At 44.0% G+C, this 25,565-nt stretch overlaps 1 protein-coding gene across 3 annotated transcripts in view; it reads left to right on the plus strand.

Annotated features, from left to right (window-relative positions):
- Fmrfa (FMRFamide related propeptide) overlaps window positions 1-25,565 on the plus strand; it is a 305,089-nt gene that overhangs the window by 269,706 nt on the left and 9,818 nt on the right. For 2 of the 3 annotated variants that reach the window (XM_077672606.1, XM_077672607.1), the window contains exon 3: window positions 20,372-20,469. In XM_077672606.1, the coding sequence (XP_077528732.1) occupies window positions 20,400-20,469 (70 nt within the window). In that variant the 5' untranslated portion in view covers window positions 20,372-20,399. Of the gene's footprint in view, window positions 1-9,378; window positions 9,581-20,371; window positions 20,470-25,565 lie in introns of those variants that run through there. The other variant, XM_077672608.1, reaches the window with a different exon arrangement.

Raw genomic sequence — 25,565 nt, forward strand, 5'->3', positions numbered from 1 at the left:
TAACGTTTACTTCTGTGGTTGCGCTGTGGGTTAGCCCTTAAGGTTAGGGTGCTGCCCTTAGTTACTTCGTGCAAAAAGAAAGTAGAATCTCCCAGATTGAAAATGGTTACAAAAATACCAAGTGATGTTTTCCTTCGCAATATTTGTGCCCATCGTTAGTGTCTTTTTTGCGGCTCCAACGAGAGAAATCAGCGCATGGCAAACTCGCCAAGATGTCACAGCGCAAACGAACATCCCCAAGCCAACCATATTTCGCACACGACCGTTCATTTGTACGACGCCGGAACCGCTCGCTCATTGCCAGCCGCCTTCTCGGCCAAATGGCACACAGCCGATGCGAACGTTTATGTACACATAACTATATACGCTGGAGTGGGACGGTCGCGGGCAGCAAGCCTTTGGAAACCACGCGGCCGTGGTTAACGCGGAGGGCCACAGGACCGTTCCCTGCGGTACTCCTCGCACAACGTCGCCGTAGGGAAGGCGCGACGAGACTTGGAAATGGCGGGCGTGTGAGGACGAGGGTAACGTTATTACATTAGCGTGGGCGCCGAAGGTCCTGAGGTTTGCACAGTAGGATGGGCACTTTCATTACCGGCCGACTTCGAACTCGCGGCGGTGGGCTTGGATCAGAGGCTGTCCAAGGAGTCTAAGGGACACATTTGTGCGGGCAGCAGTCGGAGCAGGAGAGCGGAGGAATGGCATGGGATGGCTGCGTGTGGTGTCTCTAACTAAGGAGGCGGTGATCATTTGAAGGGCTCCTTTTGATCACACAGTTTATGCTAGCTTATTTGATGCTCTGAACGACATATTGTGTTCCGAAGCGCCTTTACCGTGCTTTTGATGAGACAGTTTCTGCTTGTTTTATGGTACTGAATATGTTGTCGCACGTGGTGGTTCGAGTGTCCGTATGGCTGACTGTCGAGAACACCTGCACACATTTATCATTCACAAACAGCACCTCGTTCTCTGCTGTTTTGTTTCTGAACAGAGTGTTTGAAATAATTCATACTGGGTATGTGCAGGCTTGCCGGCTCACAAACAGTATCTCTGCGTTGCTAACCTTAGATCCTTTACCGGGTGTTTCAACCCAGATTGCCCTAAATTACGAGGAATGTTCAGGAGAGGTTTTCATTTAAATTACCGTTTTGTCATTACTAAGATGATTGCGGTGGCAGACTTTGAAGTCCACGCGGGTGTCATGCGGGAGCTGTGAAAGTAACGTGGTAAATTTAAACTTTATTCGCAAGAGTTGGGGTTTCAGTTTTACGGTAATATGGAAATTGCGGTGTGCAAAGAGTCGTAAACTGCTCTGGGTGTCAGAGTTATTAACTGCATTGGGACCCCTCATTTATTTTACCCAACTAATTTGTAGCAGTCATGAGCAAAAGTAAGACTGCGTAAGCGTACAAATACAATACTAACATGATATTGAACCTTGACATCGGCAAAGACTTTACACGAAACTCAACACAAAAACTGTACACATAGTTTGGGACCCCTTCACTTAAGCCAAATTAACCAACTTAGTAAACGTGCAGAAAAGTGTAGTTCGCTTCACCTGTAACAGCTTTGGACGCACCTCTATAACTGAACTCTTGCATCATGCCAATGAACCTTCACTTACCGAAATAAATCGTTGAATACGAACAAAATGTCTTTACCAATTTATTATACGGCATTACACGCTTTATGTTTCCGATATTATTTCATTTTCATCTGGGTACACCACCCGTCAAAGGCATCGATTGACAATAACCCCTTTTCGGTCGCGAAATAACTACTTGAAATATTCCCTTTTCCCGTGTACCGTAACTCAGTTGAATGAACTAACTCATAACCAATTCTTCGAGCCGTCCTTATTGTTATATTTGCAGCAAATTTGACCTCAATATTTACATCTTGCTGTTGCATTTGTTTTTGTTTGTTTTGTCGAATGTATCTAGACTGCCAACATCGTAAAATATTATGTCTGTAACCACCCTGCTAAAATCCTGGGATAGCAGTATAAATAAATAAATAAATAAATAAATAAATAAATAAATAAATAAATAAATAAATAAATAAATAAATAAAAAATGAAAAAAAAAATAAAACAAATATTATTTTTACGAGCAATTAAAAAGTCGGCAGCCTCCACAGAACCATTTTAAATTTCAAAATTCAAACACCGTCCTCGTGCCAGCTATCAAAATCAACCTTACTTAATATTTTCCGTTAAGAAACCCCGTTTTATTCTGTTTATGCTCATCAACACGGATATGTTGAACGCGAAAGAGCCATCACGGAAAGGTACATCGCTGTTATGAAAGATTTTGTGAAGGCTGAAATGCCGAGTATCTGGAACAAACTTATCACATGACTCTGCGATCGGGTACTCTTAGCTATACTCCCACTTTCGTACGCCATGGATAATTAGTTGAAGCGCGAAACAGACCAGTTTTAGTGATGACCCTTTGAAAAACTAAAACCTTTGAAGGATTTAAAAAAAACGTGCACACACTGAAAGCCTTAATCGGATACAGATCTTTGAGCCATCCCAGTTCAATAATAAGCTTGCCCAGCAATCAGAAAAATAAAACACCACCGCCCTGAAAGGACAGAAGGGACTATGACCAAATCGCGGAACATCCAGGGAATTAGTTTTTCAGCCAACTGTTTTTGGGGGATATATGAGAATAAAAGGTTGTTCTTTTTATTTTTAAACTATCCCTTCCAGATTGCAAATTACCCACGAGAATTGGCTCGATAGTGAATATAGCCTATTTTTTATTTATACGCACTTGACAGTTTTCTTTGTGTTTTTTTTCCGAACGAAAGGTGCATTTGTAAAGATTGCGTGCCAGTATTTGCGAGCCCCGAAAACGTTTTATTCGTTTTAAAGCTTGAGCTCCTAATGCCATTATAAAAAAAATGTTTTTTTAGTTTACGTGCCGAAGCTGCCACTGCGCTATGACGCCCATTGTATGCTGGGCAATTATTTCTCCAAACCATCCCGGGAGCTTCAGTGTGCGCCGAAATCTTTCGTTTTTCGTTTCTGTCATAGAGTGACCGCGGCCGAAATCGAAGCAATGTCCTCATGCGCATTTTCCAAACGATAAAACGACTGAGCCACTGCGCTCGGTGGAGCCAAAGTTAGCATTTTTCCCCCGGTATTCACATTAATACCAACTTTATTTTTTTACGCACCTAACCGAATTCAATTTCATTCACATTGCGTACGTGGCAAAACAAGCGCTTAATTCTGCAGCGCAGTTAATTCCTTCCGTAGCATTACAAAGCCATGGTGCAATAAACCCTCAGTAGGGAAGCCCGCACACCCTATCGTGTCACAAAGCGTGCGTAAGGGGAACAAGCCATTGTGTCAAGACTAATACAATAGGCATAAAATTGTGTAACATGCCCGCAAAAGCCTTGCGCATGACCGCACTTATTCTTCGAGATCTGTTACAAAGAAGTGTGCGTTTGCCTTTACGGTGGCAAGCTACCACCTATACGACACTGCAGAGGGACAATGGGCTGAAATCCCCAATCCTTCTGGTATTTTTATAAGAGCCTAGCTTTTTATGGTATCAATCAATATGTAACACTTCAAGGCATTGTTTTTCTGATCTGGACTGGAATAGTAATTCTTAGATGGCTATCAGCCCTGGGTCAATAAATCGTAACTCACTCAAAGAAGGCAATCACTCAGTTCTTACACAGTGTTTTGAGAGGCTGGGGTGGTACGTTTACCTATCTCTTCACACAGCGTGCATACACACGCTGTTCATATATCGGAAACTAAAGAAGTCGTGCGTCCATAGCACGACGTCGTGGGTGCAGCTACAGCCTTGTGTTAATATGAGCGGGTGGATAGCGTCCCAGTGCGGGAGAGGTGTGAGGCAACAACGCTCATGGTCGATCATTTGAAATCGTCGCAGAGCAGCCCCTGATACATGCCCCGCACAGGTTAGACGCAGACCTCACTGCTTGGAACAAACATCTGTTTTGAGAGATCAAAGCCACCTCTTCAACCCCAACCTCGTGTTCTCCTACAGTGGTATTGCATGTTTCCAGTCAAAAGCAGCAACATTTATTTATTTTTTTTTTTGGGGGGGGGGGGGGCGGGATGTCGTTGCTATTAGGTTTACCAAAATCCGTTCATCGGAACATAGGCTGCAATGGAAAGAACTCCTTATCTGCATGGCATTGGAGACTCCTCAGAGTGATGCGAAGCCACATTCTCTTCGATGTGCAGAAGCATGAACCCGTGAGAACAGATAATGGGAAGTATAGGAGCGCCGTTATCGGTGGCCTATGACTGATAACATACTTGATAAATATATGAATTACGGCACTCGGGTAGTTGTGAAAGTGTTCTACGCTGTTGCTTCTCAACGTAAAGTGCTGTGAGCCGCGCGCCTGTATCCGCAATGCTTAACGAGGTATTGACTTGGTAACGACCCGTCCCAGGTTAGACTGAGTGTCCTAGGGCTCTAATTTGGCCTCTAGTGTTTTTTTTTATATTGTCATGAAGACAAAATACAACTTTGCTTAATTTCAAAGAACTAGGCTTCAGTACCTCAATATATTCACACTCCAAAAACTCACACAGATCTATTCCAGCCGCAATGGACGCTTGTTAAGCGAAAAAAAACACAACTAGTATTCAGAAACTTTCAAATTTCGCGCTACAGTGACGCATTACGGGCAGAAGTGACGTCATATGGGCCAGAAATAAAAACACAATTATCACTGTGTTTACTGCACAATATAATTCAAGTGATGCGACATAATGAAACTAGAGGCCCCACTACAATCATCTAGTCATGTTTCTTAGCAGTGGTTTAGGTTGCAAGCAGCCAATAGCGTGAACGAGATTCTGTGACGTCATTGAAAAGTGGCCAGAAATTGGCTGTGTAGTCGCCACTGCTTCGCGTGTAATATTTATCTCTTCGTTATTTCTTTGAAATTTTCGATCAAATTGGTATCATCGTTATTTGTACAAGACAGTCGTGCTTATGAGCAAAGCTTGTATTTTGTCTTCAGGACCCCTTTAAATTCATCTAGTTTTGCCACGTGCTTCCGGCTGAAAACACGACTGTGTATGCATTCGCAGTTTTCACTTTTCATGACATTTAACAGCGCCGTTCTAGTCTGTCTTTTTTACTTCTCATATTAAATTATGCATGGCGTACGTTGAGAAACTGGGCTAAAGATAGCAAAAACACCGATGTACCTACGGCCTTGCTATTTTTTAGATTGGCTGGAACCTCGCGAAGTATTTTCAACTTTTAGAAATATTACGTCACACGTAAACAACTTTTGTTTGCGCAGAGAACACGTAATCTTATTTCAGAGAATCCAATTGTAATTGCCATTGCCCAGAATGTCTGGAAATATTTCATGAGCCTTCAACGCCCTGAATATTTTGTGAGTTGGCGGTATCCGGTTTCCTAACAGTCCCCGTTTAAAACTGTTTACTAGCAATATTATCCCCTACGTATGACCAATTCTTATTCAGAAATATGGGAGCACAAAAACTACATCACCTATGTTGTTTTTACTAGTAGTGGGGAAACAGTAGTTAATGGATTTCTGCAACAGCATAAAGTGCTTTATTAAAGCGAAAACTTTTGATCTTCATGTTCAGAGGTATGAATTCTGTGCGGAAAATTGGAGCGTGATCGAGGGAGCGCACAAAAAATGGAAACATTGGCGCTGGAGGAGTGTTGTGAGAAAGGCGAACGGACTGTAGAACGTTCTCCATACACATTATATACGTCACCGCATGGGCTCATAGGTGCATTCCACGTCGCGTTGGGTGACGACGCACCAGGCCCTAGTCGCAAGCCCGTAAAACCATCAGAGCCCGTCACGGCGAATAAGGCTAGAGTACCTAAAAATTCCGCTCGACGTAACGGCCGTCGAGAGGAAGTGGCTATGAATGGAGCTGGGGCAGCGGCCGCATGAGAACATGACAGTTCAATAGAAAGTTCAACACTCGATCAACAGAAGGTCCAATTGTGCTTTCGTCCTCATCTTCTTAGAAATATTCAAGAATCTCCATAATTTGGTGTTGCGGTGGGTTCAAGCTTAAAACGTAAGGGAATCAGCGGCAGCAGTATAATTTTCTCATCATCGGGCGCAGCGCTTCTCTCTAAGTTCTACACCCCAAAACCCACAGTCACGACAAAAACGGCTCGCGCCGGGCCAGACACCGAATTCGCGACGATGATGACAGCAATGAAACTGATAACACAAATGCAATTTTTAACATCAATACATTCAAGCGCATACCTGCATCATATAGCAAAGTAAAGTAAAGAAAAAAATATAAACGAAAAAAAAGGTTCTGAAATGTTTTTCAGAGCAACACATGCCTTACACTGGCATTCGGACCCACGTTAATGAAAATTCTTCTCACCCTAACAGAGCGGAATTACCTTTGAAACCTTATTTATTTCTATAGCTTTGACACTTATACAGGTATTTATGAGATGTGCACAATACTAGACCGTTTTTTGAAATTTTTTGTAAGCTAAGCAGAAAACTACAGCCCGTCCTGACGCATTTTCACTTGCGCAACTCTCGGTCATTCATGTATGAACAAAATATCCGTGGGTCTGGAATGGTGCCTTGATCGTAGCTTTACGCGATCTTTCCCATCTTTGTGAAGTCCGGTTCTGACTGGCTTTCAGTGCCGCAATGATGGATGAAAGGCATTAATAAACTGGCGCCATCTTGATACGACGCCATTATGGGAAGGCCAAGAATAGAGCCTCATAAGTGACCGCCCTAAATCCACGTTTATGATTTCACTTCCAAGACTAAGGGTTCCCAGAATTACATCGCTTACCGTGGGTTGCTTGAACCAAAGCCCACGTTCATCTCGAACATCCAAAATGTCATTTGTAAGGTGGTTCTAATTATGAGACAAGAGAAGCCGTAAAACTTACTAACGGTCTTATGCATACGCTGTTTCCGAAGCGCTTCCTGCACCCAGTCGTAACATCGTCTGTTGAACCCAGGCGGGACTCACGCAGAAATAATCCAACCGGAAGAGTGATGACGCGTCAGCAGTGCGTCATTTTTAGCACCGATAAAGTCTTACGTGAGTCCCTTCTTCTTTTGTAAGCCAAGGCGACGTAGCTTTATGAATACTAGAGGGTCGTTATCGCTTACGTTTTATGTTTTGTGCGCCCCAGGCTTCAGGGATAAGTTCTTCCGCGAACGAGATGATATCCTTTCTGCTGTAAAAGAGCATGCGACGGCTAGTCAGTAAGATCGTGCTGTCAAAACACGTTTAAAGACGCGCGATAACATTTGGCCAGGGGGGAACTTCGTTCTGAGCAGTGGAAAAGGCCACGGTAAAAACATGCAACACTGGCTGGACCCGGTACCAGATCCCGGACTTTCCTCGGCCACACGAGAGGATAAATAGTCGCTGAGTACGCCGCTATAAGGCTTTTAAATAATGCTAAAAATTCAGTGATTATTGGTTTACTTTTCACTGCAATTGCCTGTTATACAGCTATACTAATCGTGCGTACGAATTTTTTGTTTGTAGCTGTACCGGAAAATCCTACGAAAGTTGGTACTTGTATTGATGCGAAGTAATAAACATTTTTTTAACCTTGTTGTTATCAGACTGAAGGAAACAAGGCACTTTAAGCTTATGCTCCGTGAGTCCCAATCAATCGGCCTCGTCACTGTGGGTACGACAAGTTATCACAGAAACAATCAGACAATAGCTCACACATAAACGTACATCGATGATAAAATATCTAACTCCTTCTTGCTTATTCGGCATAAAATACAGTCAGAGCATAACGATGTTTAGAATCACACACAACGCATACGACGTAAAGAGTGACTGCGAAGTCTTGCGAGACTTGAAGTTGGTGAGTTCCTGTGGAAGTCTTATCTTATCTTTTCAAGGACTTTATATATATCTCTTCTTGGTAGCGCGCAGAAGTGCAAGACCAGGGAACACGTGTGGTTCCGCGTACCTGCCTCTACCGAGTCTCGAGAGGCTTGCGCTATGCTAAGTTCAATGCATGTGCCGTAGTGTTCTTGTGGTACACAGGCAAGCCAGTATGGACATTTCCATCTACAGAAGTTTTGTATATGAACATGCTCTTAGCTGTGACCCTCATGAGAAGTTAAAAAAACTTTATTAGCCACGTGCCCAGTTTACAGTGCTGCTTGTGCCGCTCCCTTCTGCACTTAGAAATCAAAACTCTACAAGACCATATTTGTCCGTGTATGATAGTATCCACATAAATATATCAAATTTAGTTGACATGAACTACCAAAATTAGAATCCAAAGGTATTCGGAAATTTCGTACCCCGGTCGGATTTTTAAGTAGCCATGCAGAAGCTAGCTGCAATCGTCCAAAAACATTGTCAGCTCTTCTCCATAAAAAGCCTTGCTTCATGTCTCAACAGCACATTGGGTACATGTAGTGGACACGTGTTACCAGATAAGTTACGAGGTATCTTCACGCAACAAAAAGGTTGAAGATGGGACATCGCAAGGATGAATAGGGGTTTAAGTATTTGTGGAATTCAGTTAATGAGGATAATCAAAGTTACGCAAATTTAGCAGTTGCATACAAACTTTCAGATCCAGCCCTCGATCGGGTGAACGGTCTTCCCCTCCTTCGACCCCCGTCCCTCGGTAGCCACTCTGCTCCACTGATGGCTCACCAATTGTGCCGATGATGTCTTACATTCGGGTTTATTCTGTGATATGGAATGCTGGATCATCGGCCCTAAGCGTTTGTCTTATCTTTCTTTCGTTGCCCGTGGGGGTGACGTAAGTTTTCCTTCAACGACCCATCCCTACGCAAACATTTCAAATCACACAAGAGAAATTTATTAAGCATAGCAAGATCAATCATTCAGTATGAGTAAATCTGGAAAGTCATCGTCCCCAGGCCAATGTCCACATACGCGCTCAATGCCTATGCTCCCACTCTGGAGTGTCGTCATTGCTTCAAAGCAACAACCTCTGTATGTTCCGTACGTACTATTGAAGCCGGATATGCATAACAATCGCATATTCGTACAACAAAAGCGTTCCGTGTAGGTAGTATCTCCTTCGGGTGATTGTCCCTTATTTTTTCGATGTGAACAGTGCTCGCCTTTTCACACGGATGCGCCAATCCAAGACTTCTTTACTCAGTTCATTGTGGAGCCTGTGATCCTCTCCCTACTGTCGGTGGCTGAGAGAAGAGGATAAGATAAGCGCTTATTGTTAAAAGGCCTTTTTTGTTATCTACGTCATATCACCCCTTGTTGACTCTTCAGTAGTTGCATCTGTTCGTCGAGCACTTCAGGAATATAAAGGACGGCACGAGCCATTGTGTTTCTTTCCTGGAGCTCCGCTCTGCTTGTGATAACTTTAAATGGGGATAACCTCATGAAGACAGTGTGGCGAAGGTGACGATCTTGCAGCCTAATTTAAGGCAGAAAAATCGCGGGCGTCTTCCGGCTCGGCTAGAAACCACAATAGTGATGCCACGTTTTCGTGCGATCACCAAGTGTGTACAACGTTGCTCTGGAGATCAGCCTCCTAAGGCCTGCTGACAGGTAATGCCTCGTCTGTCCTTACCTTCATAGAGTATTGCGCCGCACAAGACATAGTTTTCTATTATACCATGTGGCTTACAGCGCTGCGAGGAGATATCCAATTAAAGATTCCTGAATATCTTTACTTTAAAAATGATGGCACCTTTACTGACGTTGTCAACAAAAAGTTTTAGGAGTTGCTTCGATGAACTACAGGGTACGCAGAGCTGAAATTATCAAACCTACACCACTCTCTCAACTGCGAAATTAAAAAAAAATACGACTGAAGTTACGAAAAATTATTCAAGTTATGATAATATTAAATGTTACAAGGTACTTTTTTCTTGATTGGGAAAAACAGATAGTGTCAAGATTAGGATACTTTTTATTCCGGCTGGGCAAACTGTTGTTCAGGGTTTTTTATGATATTCTTCGTTCAATACTTTGTCCTTGAAGTAGCATAGTCAATTTCCAGACGCACCATATACGTACTGTCGTTTCCCAGTGCATGCTTTTCATTTGAGTACGCCCGGTTTAGTAGGATCTCCTGCTCGTCGGACTTTTGCTAAACTGTCGACGAGAATGCCGTACAACTAATTTGCCAATATCAACACGCAAACATAAAAAACATGTCACCCCCATTTTCCAAGCACGCCTGCGACTGAAGAAAAGCGGAAACATCTGATGGCGCAATGAGCTTAAGGTTATCGAAAAATGCGTGTTTTTCATATTCCGTGGTTGCCCAGTTAGCCCTGAGAAGCTCTAGAGAAAACGGTTATCAGTATAACGTGCGCATACTGTTAGTGCGGAATCATACACGAAACGAATTTCAGCACTTAGATCATTTCTACCATACACAGCATTGCGTGCGTTCAGCACTTATCTTTCTACGAATGTTGCAGCATGAACAAAGGCACAGTGCGTTATCCGGTAATCGGTTGATTACCACGTAACATAAGTGACTACTCATGGCGTTGCCTATAAGCAAGCCCAAGTGGCCTCATGTCTTGCTGTAAAATTTTTACCACTTCCCAAATAAGTCGAGAAGCATAGGCGATGCCTTCAAATTTTGACGGGCGTCTAGAAAATTGTATCGCAGGATATGATTTAATGACTGGCTGAATGTGGCTGGAAAGTTCCCCGACAATGCAAGTGTGTCCTGTAAACAATGTTTGTTGACTTCTCCTTTCTGTTCCTTGAAATAATTGTTTAATTGACCCTAATTTCCTTTATACCCAGATTCATGTATCGCCTAATACTAAATCGTCATCTTTACTTTAATCTGTTCGCTCTGTGAATTTCTTCGGAAGCAACAATTGCGTCTGTTACACCTGCGTGTGATCAAATTTAACACGGGCCTCTACAGTTACAAGACTTCTCCAAATAATCGCTGACAATCTTCTGCTTGGAGAGAGAAAACAACCTCACCCAATTTTGTACATTCCCTCCATCACTATACGCATCACCATCTGGCCTATACCAAGCCCCGCCACCAAATGCTGACCTTTCTATCATCATCAGCGGCAGAAGCATCATAATCTACAGTTCCGATAAGCAGTTCTCGCGGCTGAAGTAAACGACGATAATAATCTGGGAATCGTCCCCTAGACCTCGTATTGAGCAGGGCACTCCTTCACCACGCTGAGTCAGAGTGCTCATCATCATCATCAGCCTGTCTACGCCCACTTTAGGGCAAAGGGTTTCCCCACAGATCTCCAATTATCCCGGTCCTATGCTAAGAGCGACCAAGTTATCCCCGCAAACTTCTTCATCTCATCAGCCCACGTAACTTTCCGCTGACACCTGCAACGCTTGCCTTCTAGAAATCCACTTTGTTACCGTTAATGAACAACGGTAATCTTGCCTTCGCGTTACATGCCCTGCCCCCACCCATTTCTTCTTCTTACTTTCTCCTTAACACGCGTTTGTTCCCTGACTTACTCCGCTCTCTTCTTGTACCTTAACGTTAGCCCATCATCTACCGTTCCATTGCTCACCTAGTCGTCCTCAATTTAAGTTGTACCCTTTTAGTAAACCTCTACGTATCTGCCCTGTAAGTTTCTACCACTGTCAGAGTGGCAAAGTACTAAAACAACGTCACCATAGTTTAGCAGCTGCGATCAGCACCCAGACACCTATTTTTCCCGCGTCGCATCGCTCAAGCACGCTTTCGCGGGGTTATTTCTGGGAGACAGTGTCGCGTTGGAGAATTAATGGGTGCCGCCGCTCTGTGCTAGCAGCTGACAAGAAGCGTTGCCGGAACTCCTGACTCATCAGGGGCCAGCTAAGCAAAACGTGCGGCCCTTGCATGCCTACTACAGCGCAGACAGATCGAAACGCCTGCGCTTCTCCTCTGACATGGTGTTGATCGCGTTGCTTTATGTGCAGAGAAAATGAGTTATACCCCCGGTTACGCTTCGTTTCCGGCACCAGCCACGCCTGCATTATTACGTGCAAGGATTATTCAACATGTGCACGTTACGGGCTTGCGTGCATATGTATGTATGTATGTATGTATGTATGTATGTATGTATGTATGTATGTATGTATGTATGTATGTATGTATGTATGTATGTATGTATGTATGTATGTATGTATGTATGTATGTATGTATGTATGTATGTATGTATGTATGTATGTATGTATGCATGTACGTAGAGTTGCAGTCAAAACTAATTACAACACGGCTCGTAAATTTACAGGAATTTCGTCTTCTAGAAACTCCCTGGCTGCATTGGTGTGCGTCTAAAGCAGTCCTCCCCAAGAGAAAAAGCTTCCTTTAAACCAGCAATTTCCGTCATAAAGCCAGTAAGACAAATATTTTCCAGCGTTCACAGAGAGAGAGAGAGAGGGAATGCTCTTTAATGGGAACTGGTGAGGTCAGCCCTGCTAGTGACAAGGCTTGCTACACCAGATGGGAGGTGACTACGTTGATGAGTGGTGCATAACAGACATCAGGGTTACAGCAGGAAGGAGACAAACATGAAGCATTAAAAAAAAGAAGAAAAAAAAGGACAAAAAAAAACAAGAGCATGCTGCCAACAGAGTCCGGACATAAAAATACAATTGAAAAGAAAATCGTTAATGGAAACGCTGAAACAAAATGAAAAGTAAACGACGGAAAAAAAAGTAACAACACCAACCCAAGAAAAATAAATAGATGAACGCCACAGTGCGAAAGAGAAGATATCGTGACACACTTGCTCTGTCTCTGATCTAGAGAGATTTGTCCAGTTCAGTCTCTCGTAGGAACTGGAGCAGAACTTTTGTACCTAAGGTACTGTCACCACTATTGGCCCAGGGCCCAAGAAAATGAAAAAGGTCGAGACTGCCTCCATGACGTACATGAGGGAGCTCGCTGCAGTTTTTCGCGCAGCAGCGTATCGAGGGCAGACGCACAGCAAGTGATTTACAGTCTCGCGCACACCGCAAGTCCGGCACAGGGGGGAATCTTCCCAACCAATCTTAAACTTAAAACTCCGAGTAAACGCCACATTCAGGAGCAGTCGGTGCAGAACTTCTTCACACCGCTTGTTGAGGTCGCGTGGAAAACGGAAGTCACAGTGCGGGTCAATAGCGTGCAGTGGTAGATACCTGCGGTGAGGGTCCTGCCACTCCGACCGTTGTGCAGCCCATCCACTTGAGAGGATAAGGGCGTTGCTGTCCTCTCGGGAAAAAGGAAGCTGGGTCGTGTTGCTCAGCAAGTGGCCTACGCTGGCGGCTGCGTCGGATCTAACATTGCCTTGTATGTCCGAGTGACCAGGTACCCACTGAAGAATGATTTCAAGGCCTTCGCGCACTGCCATTGTATGAATTTCGGCAATTTCACATCAAGCTGGCGTTCACAAATCTTTGTTCCGATTACTTGTGACGACCCCTGTACATGTTACTGTCCATGGTACAATACAAAAACTCGTCTTTTGCGCCTACTGCCCCCATTTTTATACACGAACTTGCCACGCAATCGCATTTATGGCGGCAGGCTTGCACTTCATACAGCCTACGTTTACACTCGTACCTTATCTTTTAGGTGAACATTTCAGGCCCCATAGGGCAACTGCATAACTGCGGATATGAAGTATTTAGGAGAAAAAACAGTCAGTGTAGCCTCGGATAATATGTGCTGGCCAACCGGCTATGTACACAAACTTATTCAAGTTGAAGCGCAAGATACGCACAAACATACACACCCTGATACGCAAGATACATGACAAAAATACACACCCTGCTCCACCACAGATAACGGCCAACACCTAACCTGTTACGGCGACAGCTTCCTCTCAGTGTCCCCATTCTTCGTAGCCTGGTAAACAAGATACTTTTAGCTTGTCGTAACTGGCAATAGCATAATCGTTCAAAGCAGCAATGTTCAGAGAGGCATTTTAAAGTTATTTCGCAAGTTATAGGCAATATCATTACTGGCCCATCATCTCAAGTGAGTATCTAAGGTATGTGGATTGGGGTGTTGGCGCCACAGCCTCTTGAAATCGGTTAGCCTACCCCAACTTCTGACGATAGGCTTCATCATCCCTTGCCAGCAGGCCATAGTGGCGATGTGCGACCTGTGGGAGGCTATGTAGGCGTAGCAGCCAAACCATTTTGGTGAATCCGCCGAGCGTTGCTCACGCCAGCTGTCATCGTCTGTGGAGAGAAAGAGAGAGAGACAGCTCTTTATTAGATGAAAGCACAGTGGTTTACTGGCATGCTCCCACTTACGTGCTACTCTGCGGAGATGGAGAGATGGGAGTAAAGGCTCTTAAAGAAGTAGGGCAGAAGAAGGGGGAAAAAGAGGAGGTTAAAAGAAAAAAATGAACACGAAGCTTTGCGTGCTGACGTAAACGTCCACACGATCTCACAGGTGAAGTTCTAGATTGCCTTTGCGACGCCGATTTTGTGTAAATAGTCAAATAAGGCCACCTGCACTTTTCCCTGACATGATGTAGGGGGCCAGGGTCAATATCGTTTAGTGGGTGTGTTAGAATTTTTTGAGGGTGGGATGAGTCTAACCAGCATCCTGAGGATTACTCTTCGACCGGCAGTGAGAGAGAGGGAGAGAGAGTAAACTTTATTTGAAAATAGGGAGAAGGAAATGTAGAAAGAGTTATGGAAAAAGTCATCTTTCCCGGACCTCTAGAAGCAAAGGCTCCCAGCATGGCTCTCACCAGCAGCTAGCGCGGTGTCGAAAGGTCCGAGCTGGACAGTGCTAAACCATAGGACTCTCAAGAGCTTTGGCAGATTCTGCGCCACTGGCCCTCTCTGTCATCCGCTCAGAAGGCGACTAAGGAACTCTTACGCTTTCTACGGGCGACGAACTGAAACACCGGACTGAACGCCTCCATTGTCAATCAGTGTCAGTGCTTCAGCGCTGGACATACGTGTTTGCTCCAACTTTTCTTCATACTTTCTTTTCTATTTTTTGCCTATTTCCCCTTTCCCGCGTGCATGGTAGCAAACTAGGATCTAGCCAGGCTAACTTTCCTGCCTTCCTTCTACACCCCTCCTTTTTTTCTTGGTAGCAGTTTCGTTGCCAAATTATGGGGCAGTTCCATACTGTGTGAAATAAGTTTTCTCTTAATTTTCATTTGTGACATTCCTCGTTATACCTCTCTGGGAACATGAGGGACAGCCTGGATTTGTGTGGAAAAAGTATTTCTTTGTAGTATTCTTAGATTTATTGCTTTTTCGGCATTTAACATGGGATTTGGTGCCGGCATGATCTTTATCGCTTGTCTTTGTGTCAAACGCCTTTCATTAAGCGACATGAAGGGAGGGAGGGTGTAAGAGTGGTCCGTTTCCCTGCGGCTGTTGATTTGTTGCGCTAGTGAGTCGGCTGTCTCGTTTACTTCATCGCCCTGGTGTGCGGGGCTCCATATTATTCTTTGTTTTCCTTTTGGTTTTGCTGGTAGGACGTTCCTGGCTTCTGTAGGAATAAGGCCGCAGATTAGATTTCCAATGTATCTTGTAGAGTACGTGATGATGGTGAAGTTTTTGTTTCAATGTTCTCCCCATCTTACAGCCAGTAGTATGGCTGCGATTTCAACTTCTTGGGGTGTTTATTTTCTGATCATGAGGAAGCTCAGAAGTTTGCCCCGTGCATGCACAACTAAGGCTGAAGATAGGATTGCAGCTGTCAGCGTCACTAACCAGTCCCCCTGATTTGGCATGCTGTCAGGGTATGCTGGCATCAGCCTTGGGTAAATAACCTTACTGTTACGAGAACGACGTGCCAAGCGACGTAAACTCATTCTGCGTCAAGCTGCAAGTACCCGTTCACCACTTTAAACCTTGAAGTGCGAGGGTAGGCCTAACGACTGGCCGTTGCTAACCAAATAAGGGGTCATCCGGCCGCATATCGGCGCGGACTACATAAGGGCTCCACTGAAGAAGCAGCCACTCCCTTGGGACCTCTGGGCCCCTTTTAATGCTCAATGAAAGTATTTTTTTCCTGCCCTTGTTGGAGCCAATGTAAAAATTTTGAGTCAGTGAGATGGATGTTGCAACCTCAACCCATCGGATATTTGGTAACATCGCACTCCCAACGATGGTGCCGACGCCTTATTTTTATCACTTTGTCATGAATATTGATGATTTTCCATTTGTACACACACCATTCAGGTTTTGAAACTGGCACAGGGCTCAGCGCACCGCTCAATGTGTTAGGGATGTGAGGCAAGTTTCGCTCCATTACGCACAAGTTCACTGTCTAGAAGAAGCCCAAACCGGGAGAATCACATAATTCACCCCTCTCAAACGTTTCCCAGTCTGCGTAGTAATGTCTCCCATTGTGGCATTTGTTTCGTCCCGTTGGTTTACACTGCAGAAGCAGTAGTCCACTTAGTAGGTCGAACGTCCGAGCCCCTGCGCAAGCCAGAAATAGCAAACGAATCGGCCGACAGTGCAAAGAGCATACGAGTAAAGTAGTTTACTTGAAATGAAGATCAAGCGAACTTGAATCTGGAATGTATTGAAATCCAGTGCATATGGAATGTGAGACAACCACGCATCACTTACTGCGTAACTTTATCGGGTTGAAGGCAGATTTCGTGAATGCGATGTGTCCTTCTAACTCGAAAGTTTTCTAAGGGCGTTTATTGGCACAAAGATGAGAAATTTGACCATGATACATAAGTATCAGTAAGCCAGGAGAGAGATACTTTCCTCCAATAAATGCCCTCTTTGCTGGGAAATCGGAAGGCTCTTATGTGCTAGCCTTACGTGAGTAGCGCCATCAGGTGGGATCCACCGAAACTTGAGGCTATAGATGTTGCCCTTACCAGATGGCGCGCTAGCAATGCGAACGGGTGTGTATGTGATGGCCTGTTTGTAGGCCTAACGCTATGCTTCGAGATCTAACGTCCAGAATCCGGTGGCCGCAACTCGACGTCGCTGAGTTTGACGCAGCTTGGCGAGTCCTAAGGCATAGAGGGCAAACAAGGCCCACTGGCCAAGGCTCTCAGTCGTCATAACAGAGAGAAACCCAAGAAGGAAGGAGAAAGGAATGCTGAGGGTACTGCGAGTACACGATGGGCGATTGTGCACAAATTCTGGCGCATTCCTAGGATCACAAGATGCGAATTGGTGCCACGCAATATTTCCTTAAATTTCTTTCCTGCTATTCGGAATGATAATGATGATGACTATTATGATGTCGAATATAGGCTGTCTTCTTCCTTTCATAATTCTTGATTCCGATTTCAATCATCCTATTGCAAGAAACATACTGGGTGTGTCATTATCACCTGCTTCATGCTAAAAAATAACCTAATTTTCTTGGTTCTGACATTGTTAGGCACCCATATAGCTCCTGATAAACTCCCAGCTTGAAAACGATTCCTTCTCAAGCGTGGATTTGCGCCTACGTTTCCGCGTTGCCATTACGTCGTAGGCGTGGGTGGCTCCTACTGTCTGACGAAAAAAGCGTATTAAGGTCTTCCTAAACAATAAAACTGAACACGGTATGGACAAACATTTTATCGCATTCTGCTATGTTGGTTCCACAGAGATTTCCATTCTTTGGAGCCTAATAATGGAACACAATGTATCAGGTTACTCATACGTAATTAGCTGAGCCTGGAGAAGTCAGCGGACCGTATGCGGCCGGCACGGTAGAATTCTGGTAAGGCTGTTCGAAGCGGGCAGCGGCTGGAGAGCTGTTTAATGAACTGTTACGGATAGCAGCCTCTGGTAATTAAGCTGTCATTAGTTCCTAACAGAACAGATTCCTACAGCAAGGGCTTTCAGCACGTATTGAAGCTATAGATATGAATCGGTACGCCTCCGTGGCACGTTGCGAATGAGCCGAAAACCTTTGCGAAATAAACGTTGGCTGCTGTGGCTTTCTCAGAGCCATTTTCATAAACTGTATCAGGGAAAGATTTAACCAACGTGCACTGCTTGCTTACCACAAGCGCTTCGTAACGTTTCTGAGATACGTAGCGCCTCTCGGGCTTTTGTGTGAAATAGTACAGCTTTCCCAGCCGCTGTCTGATTAGCCTTCTTAAACGTTTGTGGTTTTCTATCCTTGTTCTATACTTTCTATTCTTGTTCTTCTTGTTGTTGTGGTTTCTATCCTTGTTCTTCTACCTATACTACACCAAGCTTTGACGTTGACAGGGGCGTTGACCATGGTGAACTGGAGGAAGCCGTGGCATGTTGTCAGTGGCAGGGCGGAATTTTTTTCTCGCTGTAGGTAGACAACATGACATGGAAATTTCATGCCAGCATTTTCGTTTTTTACTATGGAAATAAAAGGAAAAAGCTTACGACTGTGGCTTTAACAACAATGCGCCCTTTTACTCTAATAAACGGCTGCATTTTATACGGAAGCCAAGTTTTTCTTTGTAACGACTTGTTCCGGCTTGGCGCGCCCTTAGACCGGTTGATTAGGACCGACAAATCATGCGTCTGTGCCACTTTTATGACCAACGACAAATTTCGCGTCGGGAATGCTTATAAGTGCTGTGACTAATATTTTTGTCGCAGCTTTTCCACCAAAAACAGTCGTCACGCAAAGGGAGAACTTGAGACTTCCCGTCTTTTTCATGAAAACTGTCTCTATTAATCTTGCTCCTGCAGGATAAGTGCACTTTGCTCCCAAACCGGCTTGGCTTAATCGAGTCGTCTCGTTGTGCGTTATTTTCGGCCTAACAACTTATTTCGACCATAAACAGCGTCAGTCCTTGGAAGGAATATAACACCTTTTGTTACTTTCTGTTTTTAACGTGCGCTTTTAGGCCGCATAATTCACAACGAAAGTCAAGAAATTCCCCTATAGCTTCATGTAATGAAACAAACATATTCTGTCGCACGAAAGCGCTATTGAATTTGAACATTAGGTGTGTCAGTCACTGCGAATGAGAAGCATCGTTTTAACGTTACTATCAGTATTCTTTCCCCCACCATTTATTTATTATTTTCCAAAATACCGGCTGCGGAGAGCGGATTGCGATTCGCATCGTCTGGGCCACCTTTTTATGCCAGTGGTTGGTATTGCCAATTTTCGTCTTCCTGAGTGTAATGGCGTCGCGAAGCGTGCAAGAACTGAATGTTTCTAATTAGTAGGCTTCCCTACTACTCACACTGTCGGAAAGCCACATTGACAGTGCCTAAACTTTACACTGAGTCTCTTTAAGATTGGATGCACTGCATCCCACAAATTATTCCCTGGGAAGACGTTTTATTTTGGGGGCAATACAAGCCGTAATATCAAAATACGGAGGTCCAAGGACATTTTTTCTACCGAGCCAAATTATGCCAACGATTCCCGGCCACGCATTTTGCCGACAGCTTCCCGCACAAAATTTCGGTGATGCCGATGGGGGAAGCCCTGCTTTTCGGCAGCTGAGCTGCGAAAGCGTGACTGATGGCCAGCCATTCCAATTTAGTCGAAAATCACTGTGTCGACCACTGGCGGATGATGAACCGTGTATGCATTGAACGACCTCGCGCCGAGGTGAGAATCGACGCGTGAGCAGCCGTACTCCCTAATTGTTAAAGCGAAGCTTTCTATTTCCCGCAGACGGGGAGCGTAAGCGGAAACGCACTGCACGAAAGCCAAGTGTACACCATATCGAACAGGCAGCGCAAGAAGGACGGGACAAAAGAAGAATTAATGACGACACAGCGCTGATGACACATCGGCGCTGTGTCGTCATTAATTCTTCTTTTGTCCCGTCCTTCTAGCGCTGCCTGTTCGATATGGTCACTATGAACCAACTAGCCCAACTTGCCATTCTTCTGCAGTACATTTACAAGTTTACGCTATGTGAGGTCACACGATAATATGGGTTTTCACAAAGGCACATGAAGGTCTTCAGAAGAACAAAAAATATTTCGCGTAGTCGCAATCGAACAGCGATCCCTAACGTTTTGAATCCGAAGTCTATCCTGTTGCGCCTTTCCGACATGGTTGAAGCAGTTTAGATTTTAGACTTTGATTTTGACTCACGTTGCAAAAAACTTTGAAATGAATGAGTAAATAAATAACTATACTCGATCTTCTAAATAAATCCTATTGACTATACTCGGTCTTCTAAATAAATCGAATTCAAACGCATCAATCGCGAACGCTCATTTAAATAATTTCGAGCACGGAAAGCTGTGCGTTTGAACCATTTTTCTTGTCAAATGAAAGGGGCTTTGATTTGTTTTCTCTAGATTTGTGCTTTTGCTTTGTAGGATTTATCCGTGAGTTTTATTCGCCATACCAATGTAACCAGCGGTTGTAACGCCGTACATCGGTTGTTTGCGTCGCCTTGTGTTGTTCGCCAATACATGGCGCATTTTCTCACTTTGCGTTCTTTCTTTTCGCAGAAACTGCAAGCGCCGAGACGCGGGGAGCATGAAGATAGCCCTCTTACTATGCACGGTGGGCTGGTTCTACGGCTCACTCCTCCTCTGCACGGCTGAGGGTGAGAGGACTGGGGCCTGCGACGCTTGCTTTGGTCACACGTTATTTCTGTTGAGGCTACTTTACTAACGTGTTCTTTAAAGTGGCCATTTAAAATATTTAAAGTGTCCATCTATATGCAAAGTATACATTAAAGAGTACAGCGTGCGCGAAAAAAACTTCCCGTCGATTAATAGACAATATAGTGAAAAGGTCAAACTGCTTATATTATAGTGCTTAGAGCAATATTGAACATGGGATTCTAAAAATAGTATTGTTCATAAATATGAATGAGAGAACCATTCTTTTACCAGCAAAGCTGTTCTTGGTCGAGGCTTTCATGGAAAGAAATATAGTAGCACGGTCGCGGCGATGTTGAAAGGGTATAGCCTAGGAAGTAGGAAAACATGCACCAAACACACATGCAGCAAGTTGAAAGAATGCTTGAACGAGACGCTTATACAAGCAGAGCTTTTCTAAATAGCTAACTCTGGTGGCAATGTTTTTACTTGGCCACATTTATAAGCAAAAAGAAAACATGAAGCATATTTGAAGCCAGTCATCAAGACATATTTGGCATTTGCATCGGTTCTTTTAATTAAAAAAAATACATGGCTGCTTGATTTTTGCAATAGCAAGTAGAAAGGTGCGCTATAAAAAAAAAAGCAGGAAGCACTCGTGGCGCCCCCTTGTGGCAGTGGTCCAAGTTAAAAAGAAGAAACAGGTTCCAGTAGATGATGCTAGCAGTGGAACACGGAAAACAATGAATTGGCGGGAACGGGCATCAACATGCTGGTTTGAGAAGTACTATGAATATTACACAAGCGATTAGGGAAAGCCACGCAGCTTCAGTGTCTACATTAGTGTTTGCAAGGTTAGTTAAAGGAGCCATGAAGAGAAAACATAAGTTTGGTTCATTCAAAAGACTGTCTCGTTAGAATCATACTGACACCACTTTTAACGTAAACTTCGCTCAAATAAGCTACATAATTAGGAAAAACGGGAATGGTCATGCGACCCACCAGCTCATTTCCCGCAACAGAACCTATGTCGTCACATGAGCTAAGCTCTGAGATTGGCGGAGGCTGGCAGAAGCAGACGCAAATTAGGTAGAACTTACAAACTAGACGAACGAGCGATTTGCGCTTAAATTTAGGGCACATTCTTTACAAAGCAATAAGAATGATGGGACAAACAGTGGAAGTTACGAAAGCACATGTAAACATAGAAGTACTGACGCGTTCTGCTGTTCGTACTGCGCACAGCATGCTTGGGTTCGCTGCACAGCACTACGGGGCTTGGGGTTGTCTCAGACGACACTGGCCGATTGACGCAAGCAACGGTGTCTTACGTGACCCCATTTGTCGAGCGAGCACTGTTTCAGGGAACGAATATTTTCTCCCAGAACAAAAACAAGCCAGGTTTAAATGCGGGCAAAAACAAATCAAACGCTTGCCACGGTATGGTGGCGCCATCTAGGTTACGGAACGTAAAGAAACGCGGAACAAACCAACACCGCTGTACAGGGTGGAGGCAACCTTTGAACGGTCCCGTGCCGCCGCAATTGGGCCAACGGGCTCAACGCGTTATTCTTTTCGTTTCCCACGAGACCTAGCAACGCGAAACAGACAATATGATTCAAACTTCTTCAGTAAACAGCGTTGAGGCGATAATTTTAGCGCGGTTTTGACACGACTTGCTTCGGCGGTGAGCGAGCAAACGAAAATGGCGGCGCCAGCGTATACGTGTCTCTACCCTGTACGGCGGATGCGTGAATGAAGGTACTCTAGGCTGCAGAGCGGTCGGTTTCAGTGATGTCACTTGGGACCACGAAAACGCACGATTGAGCGGGAAAATCAAAATTTGAACCTAAATTGTTTAATTTCTCAGTGAATAAAGCACCATTTGTATCCGGACAAGCGCTGGGGGCACTATAAAACACGAAATCTTTCGAATAAAACCAACTTGCATTTTCTCTTCATGGCTCCTTTAAGTGAAACCGGGGTATTTTTTTTCGAACCAGCACTAAAGCATGATTTTGCAGATGGCTACCTGCTAGCTTGCCTGTTTGGAGACGGCTAACTGCGCCTTTCTACCATTACGCATGCACCCTCCGAGATGAAGATCTAGCTTACCAACTGAGCTTGCGAACTCGTTCATTTACCCTTAGAACACGGCTAGTGCGAAGTCTTCAGGGATGTGCATTATGTTCTTACCTATTACTGCAATAATGCAGAATAACAAAGCAGATTTAAAGAACTCGGACCACCGCGTAACGCTAGTTAGCACATTGGGTCAACACGTCGTGGCGCGGTTTGCGAAACTTGAGGTGTTGCTGAAACGTTGAGCCTCTAGCACTGGTGTGCAAGGCTGTTTAAGAACACACGCCAAAGATTTCGGCAAAAAACTACCTTGAAAGGCCAACTACTGAGTGTCCAGGACATCGTCGTTCACTAAGCCCAAACGACATCGGGACTAAAATGCAGACCGGTGGCATGGTGAAACCAAGGGTTTATCTGAGAAAAAACAAATGGTGACAGATTCAATGTAGGTTTAAGCACATCTCTCAAGCTGGCACAATTATTGTTTAAGGCGCTTGACGCTGGCGAACTAAGCAGGGATTTCCGGATGTTCTAAATAAAAGCAGTGTATCTCTCTTCGACTCGCTCACAACAGCTCATTTTAAAGCACATCCTGATGACCAACTTTCCGAGTTGCCACTAATACTGATTCATCAAATTCACTAGCACTTTTAATTATTCTGTCTGGTGCTAGGGGCCTAGTCAGGTGACTATTATACTTTGACCTTTCTCCTCAACACCAGCGCAATTTCTGGTTGTCAAAAGTTCAAAAAAAAAAAAAAAACCAGCTCCGCTTTTGGGGACAAGCTTTCTTTAATTAAATTCAGTCGTGCAACAGAGGTTTGGGTGTGCCCCACGGTATAGAGATGATGTATTTGTGTCCTTTCTTACGTGTATGACCAAGTAACTATAAGCCATGCGTCCTACATGCTACTCACAAAGTGCAGTGAAGAGATCGCTATTCGCAGAAATATTAGCTAAATTCTCATACAGGAGGCGACAAGGCTCCACTCCCCAATTAATAAAGTTCCGCTGTGTATATAATTTCGTCGAATATGCACATTGCCAGTTCAAGTCGGGCCTAAAATTAGCAATTCAAGAAACGCGGACGACCGTACGGGAGAACAAGAAAAACCTATAGCTAGAAGCAAATTTTGCAACTTCGTGACTGCCGAAAGCTGTACTTCTGTATTTGTAGTTTGAGCGCGTCGACCAAAGAATGGGGTTAATTAAGGCCGAATAAACGAAGAAAATTTAAGTGCTGGGTGTATTGCGGCACCATCGCCGGTTCCCAGCTTTGGCGCTATAGCAACTCCATCAAACTCTAGGACTCTCCCCTTCAATTTCGGTCAACATAAAATGAAACTACCTGTGAGCGAGCGCAGTCCGCCAGCGCGAAGCGGTGGGGCTTCGAAAATTACACCGACGAACATTTCACCGAAGTTACCCCACCTCCACGGCTAGTGAGAGGATGTTACGCAAGGACTGTCTAAAATAAAAAGGATTGAGAAAGTTTTTCATGAATTCTTACACCGCAGGCGCTCTTCCCTCCCACTTCAAGCGGTGCACACATCCGGAGTTGTCATGATGTTTCAGGTTAAAAACTGCGCATCGCAATGTACCATGCCCGCCAATTTGTCAAACGTTATCATATACGTATAGGTGACTCCTTCGGTGGCAAAAGAATATATGTGAAATAGTGGGATCATGGTTCTTGGAGATTTTTGGGATTGCTATAAATTTTGTTTGGTATCGGTAGCATCACAAAACATTTGGGAGGCTGTAAGCGGCGAATCTATTTCTGGGCTACCGGCTGCGTCGCAGTGAAGCGCTCAGGATTTATGTCGACCCCCTGGGTATTTATAACGTGCGTAAGAATTTAGACACCCAGTCGTTCGCGACTTTCGTATTGTAACAGGTATAAATCAATAACTTCTTATATAAATCTAAGTGTAGATTGTATAAGTTTTATTCCGTATCAACTAGAAGCATTTTGCCATTTCGTTTGTTTCGTCTGTTCGCCTTTCTCAAAGTAGACACAAGTCTGTTTGGATGTATTTCTTGCTTGGAAATCTGACTTCGTCCCGATTTAGGTGGCACGTAGTGAATAGAAATGTTTATATATACCTGGGTATGTACATATATATATATATATATATTGTAAGCACGGACTAATGGAGACATTAGCAGCCGTATGTGGACATTTTCCTTAGTGGCTATGCGTCAGATGCTATGTGCCACCTGCCTCGCTCGCCGCGCACATCGTCGTCATCCACGTTATCATCATCGGTGTATTCTTGAATCTCTACGCCCGACCTGAGCTCGCTAGCCTGTGCCTTACAATACACACACACACACACACACACACACACACACACACACACACACACACATATATATCTATATATATATATATATATATATATATATATATATATATATATATATATATATATATATATATATATATATATATATATATATATATATATATATATATATATATATATATATATATATATATATATATATATATATATATATATATATATATTTCCCGCTTCCGGAAAAAACGGCGCATTTTTTCTCGACTTGAATTTTCAATTCTTTATTCCTGCATAAAAACAAAAAAAAAACTGGCAATCATACCTCATTCGGCACTATAAAAGACTGTTAAAACGCCAAACAGCACTGGCAATAAGGACTGCAACTTTGATATACATATATATATATATTCTATTCCAAAAGGTTGCAATACAGTTTGTGCTGACCAAAATTCGGCGCCGCGTAACAGTGTCTGTGAAAAAAAACCAGACATGTGATGTATATCATCACGTCGCCTCAAAATGCGATGGCTTCCGTGGTAAAGAAAGAACAGACTGCCCTGTGCACGCTTCACAAGATTGCCGAAACAGTGTAAAGGCGTAACTACGAACCCATCCTAATTGCGCTTTCGATGCGGTCACGCTGTCTCGAAGAAAAACGCGAGAAAGCAATACATATATCACATAATTTTCTGGGCTGCCGCCGAAAGTAT

This window comes from Haemaphysalis longicornis, unplaced genomic scaffold, assembly GCF_048455015.1.
Source record: "Haemaphysalis longicornis isolate Haplotype H1 unplaced genomic scaffold, Haemaphysalis longicornis Haplotype H1 scaffold_6, whole genome shotgun sequence".
In the NCBI taxonomy this organism is placed as follows: domain Eukaryota; kingdom Metazoa; phylum Arthropoda; class Arachnida; order Ixodida; family Ixodidae; genus Haemaphysalis; species Haemaphysalis longicornis.